A 15,762-nucleotide genomic window follows, 5' to 3' on the forward strand; every position below is an offset into this window, starting at 1 on the left:
TAACCTACACACGACTTACTCTCTACCCACAAGCCAGTGAAGGCTACAGACCGCTAATTTATGTGTTTATCTAAAGCTTCTGATGCTCTATGTATTTTCTGCAGGGTTTTGTTTTTGGTGTTTTTTTCTGACTAGTCTCTATTTTCCCCTTTGAACTCAGGATATAAAAGTTAAATCCAGTGGGCTTAGCTGCAATTTACACACTGGCAAGTGTAAAGCGCTGGCGTTTACAAGCCTTCTGTCCTGTACACACGTACGTTACAGCTTAGCCAAAAATCTGCAAATATTCGTCAAAATCCAGAGGCAAATTCAGCCATATTTACAGCTGCTTCTCATTCGCTTTCCGCAAATATTTGAGCACTTGTACTTTACTAGTACAAATACTAGTGAAGAATGAATTTTAATTTAAAATAACCACTGAGCTGAACATGGTACGTTCAGTTACTACATGCAAGGTCTGTACACGAACACTTACCCAGCGAGGAATGCCATCCGACCAGCAAACAAGCAGCACTCTGTGACTTCTGTAATTAACAGTATAAAATCTGAATAGGAAAGATTTCCACACTCATTAAAGTGGAAATTTAACGTCAGGCCACAGAACTCAAAACACCTTACAGTGCCCTTTAGACCTTACCTGTGGCAGTGATCATCCTCGAAGGGCGAGAAGGAGAGGAGGCTCTGGACACCTGCAAGGAGCGGCACAAAAACCCAGCATTTTGCATTAGCTGAACAGGCCCTGTGAGAACTTCTGTATAAGAAATGAAAATATTCAGCAAACCAAGTCTCACTTTTACAGAAAGGAGAAGAGGACAAGAGATGCAAACGATGCTTTTTTTGAAACGTCTGTTAAAAGCTGTTTTAATTTAGGCAAGATGTTATTCATTCCCATATTTTCGCAAACAATATGAAGAAGAGAGAACGTAATTTAAAATTATTTGGGGTTTACATTAAATTCTGAAATACTTGTGTTTAACCTTTAGTAAATACCTCAGAAAGTACGCCTAGCAGCGTTAATTGGATGGAATCCCACTAAGACCTTGTAGTCAGTCAAGCAGCAGAGAAAGAAAAAGGCTGCAGTCTCAAACTGAACAGCCAGCTTCTCCCTCACAGACCTTACAGTGGTGAAAAAAAAATTTTAAAAATCATATTTTGGGAGTACCTGCCTTGCCAGCCAAAGCCCAACTTGCATTTTGCCGACGCCTACTGCCATAGGTAGATTTATGCCCAGAACACTTCCCCGACACAGTGCTCGTACTACACAGAGCGCACGTTTGGGAGTTGGAGAACCGCTGTGCTGCAGCTCACGTAAGATGGCCCAGCGTGGCGTTTGGGGGTTGCTCCTCCCGCTTGTCGTAACACTGGGTCTTCAGAAAGATGCCGGAGTTCCCAGGATGCGCAGCTCTCAGCGTGTGAATGACTACCGCACGTCGGCCGATTCCCTCCTGGGCTCTGGCTACCCTTTATTTTCTTTATCCTCGTGGAACGTCGCTAAGGTCCAGGGATCCTGCAGAAGCAAGTTTTCAGGCTAGCAGTTCCAAAATGTCAGGCTGGAAACAGTTGTCATAAATTAATGGGGTTTTGCATAATTTTTCACTGCACGTCATGCCCGAGTAACTCCTACGTATGAATGACAAGGCCGTCATGTTTTCGGCAGATCTGTGCTTGAACTCTGCAGGCAGTCTCGGTAACGCTGACTCAGGGGTTTCCTCCTTGAACGGTACCCTCCGTTTAAACAGAACCCACGAGCTTCAATATCTGTTCAAAGTGTAAATGCACGCTGCCTAATGGTCTTTAACTGTCTGGGGGGGAAAAAAAATTGTGTTGAAAAACCAAAATCTTCTCATTCCAGCTAATACTCAGACATGGACACAAATCCATCTTCTTCTATTAATTCACTTTATGCGCCTTTTCATTTTCAGGAAGTTTCCACATTCCCACCCTGAAAAAACACATTTAGAAACGCTACAAGCTTATTTTGCGGTCTGTTAATACAGGTACAGTATAAACAACGGATTTGCAGATCTTGCAGAGGAAGAACCCATTTTATACGTCATCATGTTTTAACAGACTCTGTTTGTAAACTAACGAGCCCGTACAAGACCGGGACTGGGACTTTTTCCATCAACACAGAGCTGCGTGGACAAGAGCAGGTATTTTTAAAGCTCGCTGCAAACACCGCTGCCTACCGACACAGCGGTCATCACCGATTTCATTAAAGGTACCCGTGAGTATCCCAGAGCCTGGATTCTGGCAAAATTCCTACAGATTTCACGGAAAAGTTTAGCCAAGCAGAGCTGATAGCAACAAGCGCCGTGCTGGAGTGTACGAATGCGAACTTGCCCTGAACTTCATTTACATATTGGCCAAATTTCGTGGAATAAGGCGCTCTGCATTTAGATTTCATCTACCATGCAAGGCAGCCGAAACAACAAAATACATAATGACCCCAGTCCGACATTCTGGGTGAAGACAAACATCCAGTAACTGTACTTCCAATGCTGCTTAAGGATTTTTAGAGAATTTGACTGAACTCAATAGGTCATATTGACCCCTTCGTTATATTTTTGTCCAAAATGGTGTTGAAAAGTCCCAGATGGATGTTAACTTTTTTCTCCCCAAGCCGAAGAAGGCCAAAGCAGCCCCAGGTTCAGCTCAGCACGCACACGTGGGGCGAGGTTTCTGTTCTTTCAGTGCTCGGGGGGTGCAGGCTGCAGCCACCCGTGGCATCCCCCTCCATCCTCCCTACGTCCCATCCAAACCCCCTGCATCCCCCCCCTCCATATTCCTCCCTGATCCACCCCACCGCCTCCCACATCCCCCCCACATCCCCTCAAAACCCCTCCATTGCACCCCGCACTCCTCCATCCTCCCCACATCCCCCTCCGGCCTCCCCACTCATCATCCCCCAGCCCCCCCCGCCTCCTCCCCTCACACCCCTCCATCTTCCCCCCCGCATCCCCCCCCACATACCCCCACATCCCTCCATACTCCCCCACCCACCCCGCATCCCCCTCTCTCCCCTCCCCAGTTCCCCCTACAGAAACCTCCAGAGCGGAGAGGGCAGCAGCAAGACCGCGCTTTGGGGGCTTTTTTCGGTGGGGAGAGCCTACCGAGCGCTGCTCTAGGACCAATTCTTGCTTCCAGCAAGGCAGGGCAGATCTCCACTGGCCTCGTGGGTGTGGAGCAGCGGGGCACCCCCCGACAACATCAGCTCGGTGTCCAGTCCGCTCCCGCCGGAGCAAGCCCTCCTCCGCTTTTACCTCGGTGTAAACCCCGTGTCATTAATCTTAAAATCCTCTGGCTCCGCGGAGCTATTTTTAAATTGACGTTGATGAAGAAGCAGAACCTTTCTCAGGTTTCCCCGAGATGCTTCATAAAAAGGGAATTTGGGATGTTTGAATTGGAAACCCACCTAAATGGATTTTTGTTAAGGAAACCGTCACAACGTTTGCCGATTAACTGCGACCCGATCAGCATTCCAGCACGGGAAGAACCCACTTGCGGTGCCGCTTTTCCACCCTTCAATCTACGCCTTCCTACTTTGTTTGGAGAGAAAACATAATGCTGTTTTACCTATACTGGTGCAGTTAAAGCCGTGACGTTCCCTGGTGTGGATGCGTTTCTGCCAGAATAAATCCGTTACACCAACACAGCTTATTTATATACAGAAAAGAGAATAAACACCAGGTGCGTTACCTACAAATCTACTTTACTGGCCCCAGAATCACACAGCGCTGGCGAACGGCCCTCGGGGCAGCAGGCGGTGTTGCTGGCAGCCGTGCTCTGGGGCGCTGGGGTGAGGGAGAGGGACCCCGCGGGCAGAACCGGGCTCCCAGGAGGAGTCACAGCACCCAGCAAAATTCACCTGCGTCTTCCCCGGGCCCCGCGTCGGACATCTCTGCTGACACCGCTCTGCCGCCGAAGGGTTGCGGGCGTGGGTATCGCCCGTTGCAGCCCGACGGCATCCGTACTGCTTCATTACAGCTGTAAAAGGTGATTGGAAAATGGACTAATTACCCTGCACTAACAAGAAGCGTCCGTCGGCACAGAAGCCGGGTGGTGGCGAGGCCTCCTGCCATTCCCTCGCGGTGGCTCGCCGGCATGCGAAGGCGATCGATGCTGCTCGAGGTGAGCCCGGAGAGTTTGTAGACGCGTTGGGACGTTATTCGAAGGCGTTTGGAAGGGCGGTCACCCGCAGCTGGGGACACCGCCTTTGCTCTTCCGGCAGCAGGACCCCACTGCCCCAGGCTCTGTCGCCAGCTGCAGGGCCACACCAGCCCACCCAGCAGGCTGCAACACGGGGAGAGGAGATTTTAACAAAAAATAATATAGAAACTCCTTAAAAGAGCAGGTAGCTAACATTAAAAAATCCCTATTTTACAAGAAAAATATACAAAACGCTTGCCGGGTGTATCATCGACGACTTCTAACTGATTTCTCCACCTGATCGGGAGACTTTGGGGTTTGTTCGCACCAGTGACAAAGCAGGGGGGGCCCCTCAGCTCAGCACCCCCGTGCGCTGGGAACGCAGGGCCGGTCCACGCAGAGGTCACAGTGCACTGCGGGGGGGGACACTGCCCCAAGCCCCAGCCCGAGATTTTCCTCCCGTGGGGAGATGGGGGGGGGGGGGGAAATAAATAACCCTCTGTGTGTCCCGGGGGGAAGCACAGAGCAGCCAGTGCGCAACCCCCCCCAGCGCAGCCCCTGCGCGGGTGCACAACCCCCGCGGCCCCGGCAGCCAGCCCTGAGCCCCCGGGAACCGGAGCGAGATGCCCCAAGCCCGCCAAAAGCCCTCCAGCTCTCCTCTGTCGCCGTCTAGGAGAAAGAAGAGAAAGAATAAAATAAAGAGAAAGAAAAGAAAGTAAAAGAAAGTAAAAGAAAAGAAAGTAAAAGAAAAGAAAGTAAAAGAAAAGAAAGTAAAAGAAAAGAAAGTAAAAGAAAAGAAAGTAAAAGAAAAGAAAGTAAAATCAAATAAGATAAAATAAAATAAAATAAAGTGAAATTAAATAAAATAAAGTGAAATAAAATAAAGTAAAATAAAGTGAAATAAAATAAAATAAAGTAAAATAAAACTTTCCTTCTTTAATGCCTTTATGGTCTGGGAAAAATAATCACTTTATGGCCTGCGAAAAATAATCACTTGCCCGCCACTTACTCAAATGTGAAAAGAAAATATTAACATTATATCGTGAGAGCGACAGCAATAACCGGAGCCCGGCTATTTCCAACTCTCTGTTTAAGGCTGGCGACGGTCGCAGCGCGTCCTTCTGATCATTTCGGTCAAGGCGTCAGTGAATCTGCCTTTTAATTAACAGCAGCAGCTGCCTGCGCGCCCGCAGCCCATCGCGGACCCGCAGCCCGTCGGGGACCCGCAGCCCGTCAGGGACCCGCAGCGGCGGGCGGGACGGAGCGGTGGCAGCGCCCGACACCCGCCCGGCCCCGCCACGGCCGCCCCGCGCTCACCCTTGTCCCCGGGTTCAACAAAACCCTTCCGACCGGTGCTTTCTTTAAACACCGCAGTCGTTTTTTAGCCTCAGGGCATGAGCTCGCCTCCCGTTTACCCGGCACCGGCTGTGCCCCGCACTCGCCCCGTCGCTCACCCCGCGGGTCCGGTTCACCCGGGACTGACGGAACCCCCCCCTCCCCCCGGGTACCCCCCGAGCAGAGGGGACCCCCCTGCCCTCCTGCTCACCTCCCTCCCGGCAGCGAGCGCGGAGAAACGGGGGGAAACCGTCGGGAGCTTTAATTCAAGCCCGCAAACGCTGCCAGCGCGGCTCCTTCCCCGACGGCTTCCCTTGCGGGGCTGCGCGGGGAGGGGAGCGGGACCCGCGCCCCGCCGCCGGCCCTCGGGGCTCCCACGGTGGGGGGGGGGGGGGGGAAGGCGCCGGCCAGCCCGCGGCTGCTAATTACCTCCGTTAATTGGGAAGCACGCCTAATTAGCCCTCTCCTCGCAGCAAAGGCTCAGCCCGGATCCCCGGCCCTGCCCCGCGCAAGGGACGCGGCCGCGCAGCCCCCGGCCCCGCTCGCCTTTCCCTCGTCCTCCCCCGCCGCTCCTGTGCTTCAGCAGGGCGGCGGTGACCGCGCGGCTCCGCGGATGCTCAATAATTTGATAATCCGGTGGAAAAACGGATTTATTAGCGGAAAGGGGCGAAATAATCCAGGTGTCATACGGCGGGGACTCGGGAAAAACGGGCAATAAAAGGAAGGGGGGGGAACAACAAAAGGAAGGGGGGGAAAAACAAACAACGAAAAGAAGGAGGGGAAAACAAACGAAAAAAGGAAGGAGGGGAAAACAAACAACGAAAAGAAGGAGGGGAAAAAAAAAAAGAAAGGAGGGGAAAACAAAAAAAGGAAGGAGGGGAAAAAAAACCAAAAAAAGGAAGGAGGGGAAAAAAAAAAAAAACAAAAAAAAGAAGGAGGGGGAAACAAACAAAAAAGGAAGGAAAAAAACAAAACAAAAAATCGAAGGAGGGGAAAATAAATAACAAAAAGAAGGAGGGGAAAACAAACAACAAAAAGAATGGGGGAGAAAAAAAAAATTAAATCAAAGCGGCGCGATTCCGTGCAGCCATTTGACGGCCGGGCCCGGCCTCCCCCTCGGTGCGGGACCGAGCTGCGGGCCCGGTGATGCTGCGGGTCGGGAGCGGTTTGCCCTGGCGCGCTGCTACGCTCTGCCCCTGGCAAAGCAGCGTTTAGGATGCGCGGGATCTAATTAGCCGACGTGACAGCGATTGGGGTAGCTCAAAGAGGCGAAAGTCCCCGATTTTGGGCGGGCGGAGGCTGCGGGTCCTGCCTCTCCCGGCCGAGCCGCGGGAGAATCCCGGGACCGGGGTGGATCCCTGCCCTGCCTCCGCGGGAACGGGGGAGACGGGGGGGAGAAGGAAAAAAAAAATCACTTTTTTTAAAATCAAAAAGCATCGCGTCACCCAGAGCAATAGTCCATAAAATACTTTATTGAAATAAAGTAAATATCTTCGCGTTAATAAAACCGGTCATAAAATGCAGTTTTTCGGATAACTGGGGGCACCACAGGGTTTTAGACAGCGAGTAGATGTGAGAGGTGGGATCCAGTGTCCTCCGGGCCGCCGGGGGGGGGGGGGTGGCCCGTGGCGCAGCGCTCCGCGGGCGCGGGGGGGACCGTGGGGGGGGAACCGGGGATACCCGCGATCCCTCCTATTGCCCGGTCCCCGGGACCGACAGCGGCCGTGCGGGCTGCTGATGCGGTCCCCTCGCCCCGGGCCGCGGAGGAGCGGGGCGGGCGGCGGGCAGCATCCCGGGGGGGGAGTCGGGGGGGGACCCCTCACTCCTCCTGGGTGACCTGGGCCGGCGAGCCCGAGCTCTCGGGCGGTTTCTCGGCGTCCCGGGCTCGCTCCTGCTCCGAGAGCTGCTCGCTGCTGGGGATGGAGTTCTTCTTGGGGCGGCCCTTGGGTTTGGTGGGGGACTCCAGGCCGCCCCCCTGCAACACCTGCGAGGCGGGGAGGGGGGGCAGAGGAGAGGGGCACCCCGGTGAAACCAGAGGGAACCTCCCTCTCCCTGGCCCCCCCCCCCCGCAGCAAAGCCCCCCGGGACCTGCACTCCGCACCCGCGGGCCGAGCTGCGCAGCCGGGCGGGCTCGGAGCGGGGAGGGAGGGGGGGTCCTGGCGATGCTGGCCTTGAAGACCGGCGGCATATATACATTTTTTGAATTGTTATCATTATTTTTTTGGGGGTGGTCAGGGCCGGCATGCAGCAGGACGAGCCCGCGGGGCGAGCAGCCGACTCGGGCACTTACTATTTTCTTCCATTTCATGCGCCTGTTCTGGTACCAGGTTTTCACCTGGAGCTGGCTGAGCCCCAGCGATTCGGCCAGGTCTATTCTGCGGGAGAGAGGGAAGCGGTGAGAGCCGGCAGCTTCCCCCTCGGCTGGCAGCTTTCCTCCTTTTTCAGGGAAAAAAAAACAAACGAGCCCAAACCCCGTCCCGTCGGGTCCGATCCCGTCCCGCCCGGCCAGGTCCCGCCCCGTCGGGTCGGCTCCCGTCCCTGCCCCGCTCCGGAGGGTCCCGCATCTCCCACCTGTCCGGCGTGGAGAGGTATTTCTGCTTCTCGAAGCGTTTCTCCAACCCCATCAGCTGCAGCTCGGTGAAGACGGTTCGGCTCCGGCGACCCTTCTTGGCTTTGCCCCCCGGCTCCGGGGGGCCCGGCTCCAGCTTGCCGCGGAGGTGCAGCTCCAGGGGGAGGTGGGGGGCGGCGGAGCCGGCCTGCAGCCCCGAGCCGGCGGCCAGCAGCGCCGAGCCCAGCCCCGAGCAGCCCAACGGGGCCAGCGGGAACTTGAAGACGGCGGCCGGCTCCGCCTTCAGCACCGCTGCGGGAGAACGGGGCGGGGGGGGGAAATCAGCGCCGGGCAGACCGCGGCCTGGGACCCCCGGGGATGCGGGGTGCTCGGTCACCCCCCAGGGATCGGACCCAGGCAGAGCAGAGACCCCGGGGTGCGGGACACCCCCCCCCCCCCCCCCCCCCGGCTCCGTGTTACAGCGTCGCTTTTCACCCTTCAACCCAGCCGCTAATTACGGAAGGACTTCGAGGGGGGGGGAGGTTTAAGAGTGGAAACGGTTGAAATCAGCCGAAAAGCGCTCCCCTCCGGTGCCACCCCACGGCTGGACCCCGGCTCCCCCCCCCCCCCCAGCCCCGCATGGTTTTCAGGACATTTTCGACCGGGGAACGGTCTGTGCCCCTCCCCGCGAGCCGCAGCCCCCCGATTTTCCTACGGAGAAGCTCCCGCGGACAGGGCAAGGGGGGTTTCCCAAGGCGGCGAGCCCACCCCCGAGGATGCTGCTGCATCCCCGGCCCGAGCCGCTGCCGCTTCCCCCCCCCCCGCCCGGGGACCCCTCGCCGGTGGTCCCGGGTGCCGGCACGACCCCGTCGCGGGGGGCTGCGGTGCCGGCAGAGGCGGGAGCGGGCCCGGCGGCCTGGAAAAGGGGCTTTTCAGGGAGTCTCTGGGGGCTCCCCCTCCTCGGCCCCGAGCAGCAAGGGTGCTGCTGCAGCAAAGGCGCGGCTCACCCCCCCAAAACACCCCCCCCACCCCGGGACCCCGCGCTGCCGAGGGCCGTGAAGCCGGCCCGGCCTGCCGGACAGTCCTGCAGAAACCACCCCGCGCTCCTCTACCCCGCAGCGCCTCGCTGCCTCGGTGCGGGGCTCGGCGCGGCTCCGCTCGCTCTTTTCGAAGGAAAACAAGGAATTGGGATCCCCTCGCTCCCTGCGTTCCTGCGGGCGAAGAGGGACCGCTCCGCGGGCTCAGCCGGCCTCCGCGACCACGCGTTCGCGGCGTTTGGAACAGATGAAATACCGGCCTTTTTTAAACAAAAAAACCCCCAGAACCATGCCGTTTGTCCTAGATACTGTGTGAGACCGGATAGAGCACGATGGATGCTATATCCTAGATGCTGTATGAGACCGGAGAGATCACGGTGGCTTCCTCTTTAAATAAATATCTCTACATAAAAATATATATAAATATCTCTCTATTAAAAAATATGTATCAATATCTCTCTATTAAAAAATATATATCAATATCTCTCTATAAAAATATATATCAATATATAATATATAAAAATATATTAATATATAAAAATATATCAATACATAAAAATATATAAAATATATAACTATATAAAAATATATCAATATATAAAGAAATACATAAGTATATATAAAAATATAAAGAGTATATATATAATATGTGAATATAGAAAGATATATATAAGTATATATAAAATATATAAATATAAATAAAAAATATATAAAAGACCGTGTGTATTATACAGATGCGGGGCTCCCCGTCGCTCACGGTGCCGTCCCCCGCCGAGCCCACCCCACCGTCCGGGCCCCCGCAACCCTCCCCTCACCCCAAACCCCGGCGCGGCCCCGGGCCGCGGTCTCGCGTGGATCCCCATGGCCGGGCCCTCCAGCAGCTTCTCTGCCTTTCGGCCCCCCACTCCCCACTGCCCGGCGAGGAAGCGGCTGGGGGGGGGGGTTGTTAGCCAAAATTTAAGTAAAATTCACGGGGTTTTCTCCCCGCCGGCCCCGGGACCCCCCCCACCCGCCCCGGGGGGACGTACCGAGGTGGTTGTGGTAGGGCCGGGCGGAGAGCAGCGCCTGCACCCCGAATTTGAGCAGCTCGCCGGCGGGCGCGGCCCCCTTGGCCTCCGGGGGGGGGTCGGTGAGGATCTCCTCGATCATGAAGCTGCGGTAGCGGTGGGAGCGGTGGTCGGGGAAGGCTTCGGCCGGGAAGTAGTGCGCGGCCCCCAGCTCCAGCGGGTGCTGCATCCTGGTCGCCCCCCCCCCCCGGGTGTGGGGGGGTGTCGGGGGGGGGGGAGACCCCCGCCGCCCTCTCGCAGCTGCTAGCCTAGCCCTAGCCGGGCAGCGGGGTGCCCCGGGGGGGCTCTGCCCATCGCCCCGCCGCCGCTCACCCCGGGCCCGGCGCGGCCCCCCCCCCCCCGCAGCGGCAGCGGCCCCGGGACGGCCCCGAGCAGCGCGGCCGTTACCGCCGCACGCACCGGGGGGCCGCGCTCCGCCCCGGGACGGCGGGCAGCCGCCTGTTATACCGGCGGGGCGGCGGGGGAGGGCGCGGGAGGGGCCGCGGGGGACGGAAGGGGCCGGGGCGGGCGAGTACCTGGCAGCGAGGGGCTGCAGCGGGGCGGCCGGGCCCCCGCCGTATAAAGCAAACCCGCCCGGCCGCGGGAGAGCGGCACCCAAACCAGCGCCGGCCCCGTGCCCGGCCCCAGCTCCGGCCCCTTCCTCTTCCTCTTCCCCGGCGCCGTCGCCATCCCCATCCCAGTCCCCGTCCCCACCTCCATCCCCGTCACCGGCCCCGGCCCCATCCCCGTCCCCACCTCCATTCCCATCACCACCCAAGTCCACGTCCCCGGCCCCATCTCCATCCTCATCCCCATCCCAGTCCCAGTCCCCGTCCCCATTCCCGTCCCCGTCGCAATCCCATCCCCATCGCCACCTTCATCCCCATCCCCACGCCAGTCCACGTCCCCGGCCCCATACTAGGCCCCATCTCCATCCTCATCCTCACCCCAGTCCCAGTCCCCATCCCCTTCCCCATTCCCATCCCCTTTCCTGTCCCTGCCCCCATCCCCATTCCCCATCCCCATTCTCGTCCCCATTTCCCACCCCCAATCCCCAATCCCAATCCCCATCCCCATTCCCTGTCCCAATCCCTGTCCCCATTCCCCATCCCTGTCCCCATTCCCCCTCCCAATCCCAATCCCTATCCCCATTCCCTGTTCCAATCCCCATCCCCATTCCCCGTTCCAATCCCCGTCCCCATTCCCCATCCGTGTCCCCATTCCCCTTCCCAGTCCCACTCCCCATCTCCAATCCCCATCCCCATCCCTGTCTCAACGCCCATCCCGACCCCATTCCCCATCCCTGTCCCCATCCCCATTTCCCATCCCCATTCCCGTCCCCACTTCCCACCCCCATTCCCCCTCCCAATCCCAATCCCCATCCCCATTCCCTGTCCCAATCCCCATCCCCGTTCCCCATCCCTGTCCCCATTCCCCCTCCCAATCCCAATCCCCATCCCCATTCCCTGTCCCAATCCCCATCCCCGTTCCCCATCCCTGTCCCCATTCCCCCTCCCAATCCCACTCCCCATCCCCAATCCCCATCCCCGTCCCCACTCCTGTCCCCAATCCCCATTCCCTCTCCCAGTCCCAATCCCCATTCCCGTCCCCGTCCCCATCCGCGGGCTCGTCCGGCCGGGGGGGGTCAGACACGGAGCCACCCCCGTGGCTCGCCCCGCCACCTGCCCGGGCCCCCCGCCCCCAGGGCCGGCTCCCCTCGGGGGGAGCAGCCCCCCGCCCCCAGGGCCGCCCGTGGACCCGCAGACTCCGAGCCCTCGGGGCAGCCCGAATGGAAACGAAACACAGCGCGAAGCGGAGCGGTTTGCTCCGCTTTCGTGGCCGTTTCACGCGTGTTTTCGCCCGGCACGGCGGGACCCGTTTAATTCCCCTTCCACCCGAGTCCCAGCGGCTGGCAGTCCCCCCGCAGGAATGGAGGCACCGACGGATTTGGGGTGGGGGGGTGTAATTCTGGCGCCGTCGATGGTTTCCACGGGAGCCATCCCACGGGCTCGGCCCCACGGCTGCCTCGCCACGGGGCTGGCTCCGGCCGTCGGGCTCGTCCCCGCGGGGAGGGGAGCTCAGCCTTCGTTTTTATGGTTTTCAACCAAAAAAATACAATGGATTTCGGCACTTTCTCGGCGAGGCGGGACGGGTCACCCGTGGGCGCTTCCTTCCCGCGGGGAGACGGCTCGGCGGCCGTCGGGGTGCGGGGGGTCGCCCGCGCTGTCCCGCCTTCTCGCCGCGGGGTCCCCGGCCGGCAGCACGCGTGGGACTTCGCCCCCGGGGGCCGGATCGCGACACCCGATCTACCAATTCAAGTCTTTTTCGTTCAATCGCGACGGCAGGGCGGGGCGGGGGCGTTCCGGGGGCTGCTCGCTCGTCTCGGCGCCGCTTGAACCCCGCCGGACCCCCGCACCCTACACAAACCGGGGTGTCTCTCGGATTAAGGGGCGCTCCCCCCCCGCGTAACCCCTGCGCTGGGTTTACTACCCCTCGCAAAACGCGGCTTTTGCCGCTTTCCCCCCGTTCCCGCGGAGTAAAGCCGTGCCCCTCGCTCCGCGGCAGGGTGACGAGCCCGGACCCACCCCGCCAGCCCCCCTCCCGCCGCCCCGGCTGCCGTCGGAGGGCTGTCCCGCACCCACGCGTCACCCGCCGTGACCGGGACGGAGCCGCGGGAGCGGGCAGCGGCGGGGAGCGGCGGCGGAGAGCTCGCCGAGGGGAGACCCCGCGGAGAGGAGACCCCACGGAGATATCCCACGGAGCAGAGACCCCACGGAGAGACCCCGCGGAGCGGCTCTGCAGAGAGGAGACCCCACGGAAAGGCCCCACGGAGAGGAGACCCCACAGAGAGACCCTGCGGAGAGGCCCCACGGAGAGGAGATCCCACGGAGAGACCCCACGAAGATGCCCCGCAGAGAGACCCCACGGAGAGGAGACCCCATGGAGAGGAGACCCCACGGGGAGACCCCACGAAGAGGAGACCCCGCGGAGAGACCCCACAGAGAGACCCCGCGGAGAGGCCCCGCAGAAAGACCTCACAGAGAGAAAACCCCGCGGAGGGACCCCACGGAGAGGAAACCCCAAGGAGAGGAGACCCCGCGGAGAGAAGACCCCACGGACAGACCCCACGGAGAGGAGACCCCACGGAGAGCCCGGCCGCCCCGCTCCCCCCGGGGAAGCTCTGGGCAGCGGGGTCCCCCCGCCCCTCTGCTCCACCCCCGGGAGCCCCCACCGGGGTCACGGGGGGTTCCAGAAACTGGGACAAAATCCCTCCCACTTGCCCCGCGTGGGTTTAATTTTTTGCCCGCCCGGCTTCTGCCCGCCTGGATCTTCAGATCGCGGGGGGTTTTCTTGCCGATCCCGCACGGCCGAGGCCAAGGCGGGCTGCGGAGCTCTGCTAACGAACAACGAGAATAACTATGACGAGTAAAGTGGGGAGAATTCGGGCCACACTCAAGCGAGCAGATAAATCCGCACCGGGTTGTTTAAACAACCCCCCCTCCGAGCTTAGCATAAAAAAAAATAAATTTCCAACTCCCCCCTACACACACCTCAAAGCACACACCTTGACTTTCACTTTTTTTTTTTTAAAACGCAACAAACCGCGCCAAGAATTGTCATTATTTATCTCTCCTCCCAGCCCCCGTCTCTGAGCAGGCTGGGTTCCGTGCAGGACAGACCCGCTGCCATCTCCCAGCGGGCGGAATCACCTCCTGTATTTATTTTTATTTATTTTAATTTTTAATATATTTTTATCAATTTTTCATTTTTTATTAATTTTTCATTTTTTATTTATTTTAAAACTTTTAATTTATTTTTATTAATTTTTTAAATTTTTATTTATTTTTATTTATTTTTAAATTTTTACTTAATTTCATTTACTTTTTATTTTGACTTAATTTTTAGTTATTTTTATTTTTTAATTTATTTTAAGTTATTTTTATTTTCACCTTCGGTATTCATTTAAACATTATTTAAGGTTTTACACCCCCGGCGCTATCTCTTTCCCCAAGGAAACATCCCTGTTTCTTGGGGGAAACCCACCCCGGGAGCAGGCCGGCAGCCCCCACGTTCATTAAATATACCTATATATAGAATTAACGTTTGCGGAAAGCTCTCCTACTGCACGATTTTGATGCCGCACCGCCAGAAGAGCAGCACGAGCCCCGCCGCCCCGCGCCCCCCCCAGCCAACAACTCGAAATCGTTGCGAGGCGAACCCCGCAGCTCACCCCGCATCGGCCGGCATTTCTAAAACCGCGGCTCTGACGGGGCCTGACATCGCCCGTTCTCGGGCCCGTTTCCCAGCGCTCAGCCCGCCCTCTCGCTTTGCCCCCCCCTCCCCCCGACGGGCACCCCGCCGAGCCACCCCCGCAGCCGCCCCTTCCCCGCCGGCACCGTTGCGGGGGGAAATGCTGCAGATTCCGGGGAGGAACCGGCTGACCGAGCCGCAGGCCCCGCGTCCGAGACACTTTTTTTTTCTCCCCCCCCCCGCCCAGCTCCTCGCAGGGAATCTCCTTTCTCTGCAAAAATGTTCCTCATTTAATCAGCAGGGTTGTTTTTTGTTTTTGTTTTTGTTTTTGTTTTTGTTTTTGTTTTTCCTTCATCGAGGACGCGCTTCGTACAACCGTCGGGAACGCGGAGTATTCCTCGAGTCACCCATTTTATTTTATGGATCCCCCCCCCCCGTCCCCAGGCTCTCCCGACCTTCGCTTTACACCGCAGCGGGACGCGGTCTCCAGGCTTCCCTCGCTCATTTGCCGGCTCTGCTTCGGTGCGGGAGCAGGACGGCAGCTCGCCGGGGAGAAATTTCGCCTCGGAGAAGCAAACGAGTCCCCTCGGTGATTTAAAATTCTGCCCGGCGGTCGGAGTACTTTCCCTCCCCCGACCGATCACCGCTTCGACGGGGAGAACGGGGTTCGCCGGAATCCCGCACCCCCCCCCCGCCCGGATCCTCCCGCCGTGTTCTCCTCGCTCGAACCGCGACAAATAAATCGAATTAAAAGCTTTGCCCCTCCCGGCTCCCGCGGGAACCCGCCCAGCCGGGAAAACGGCTTTTTTTTAATTGTTTTTTTGACGCAGAGAGGGCGGCGGAGGAGCCCCCGCAGCGCTGCGGGACCACACACGGCACCCCCGTGGGAGCCGGCCGTTTTTAACAAATTAACGAGCCAAATTAACGAGCCAAATTAACAAGCGGGGTTTGCGCCGGAACCCTCCGCGCATCTTCAACCCAAACGCTTCTCCGTGTTTTAAAACATCACCTTTTTTCAAAAAAATCCGATAAATCCCCCCCCTCCCTACGTGGGCAGCGGCAGCCAGGGGGACCCGGTCCCCAGAGCCCACCCTGGACAGGGGGTACAGGGGGTACCGGGCTCTGCCTCCCCGTCCCCCTCCCCCGGGAAGCGGCGGTGACCCCCAGGCCGCTGCGGGGACCCCGGCCCTCCCCACAGCTGCAGGGTGTCCGAGGAGGGGGCTCGGCCGCGGCCACCCCCGACCCCGCTCGCTTCTCAGGGCTCTCCATATTCCAGGAAATCCAGAAAGCGGCACGGAGAGAGCGGAAAACGTGACACCACGGGCGAACTGGGCAGCAGCGTCAGGGCTGAGGGAATAGCTCGGTCCTGAGTAATACGTCGCGTTTCACGGCTGAG

General features: G+C 58.4%; 1 protein-coding gene across 6 annotated transcripts in view; it reads right to left on the reverse strand.

Moving 5' to 3' along the window:
• Positions 1-6,949: 6,949 nt before the first annotated feature.
• The window catches only part of BARX1 (BARX homeobox 1), a 62,852-nt gene continuing 54,039 nt past the window's right edge, over positions 6,950-15,762 (reverse strand). For 4 of the 6 annotated variants that reach the window (XM_075432789.1, XM_075432788.1, XM_075432786.1 and 1 more), the window contains 4 exons: positions 10,098-10,222; positions 8,056-8,344; positions 7,775-7,854; positions 6,950-7,468 (listed from right to left, as the gene is read on the reverse strand). In XM_075432789.1, coding sequence (XP_075288904.1) covers positions 6,996-7,468; positions 7,775-7,854; positions 8,056-8,344; positions 10,098-10,218 — 963 coding nt within the window. In that variant the 5' untranslated portion in view covers positions 10,219-10,222 and the 3' untranslated portion in view covers positions 6,950-6,995. Of the gene's footprint in view, positions 7,469-7,774; positions 7,860-8,055; positions 8,345-10,097; positions 10,306-15,762 lie in introns of those variants that run through there. The other 2 variants (XM_075432785.1, XM_075432790.1) reach the window with 2 other exon arrangements.

The sequence above is a fragment of the Opisthocomus hoazin genome, chromosome 11 (genome assembly GCF_030867145.1).
Source record: "Opisthocomus hoazin isolate bOpiHoa1 chromosome 11, bOpiHoa1.hap1, whole genome shotgun sequence".
Lineage (NCBI taxonomy): Eukaryota > Metazoa > Chordata > Aves > Opisthocomiformes > Opisthocomidae > Opisthocomus > Opisthocomus hoazin.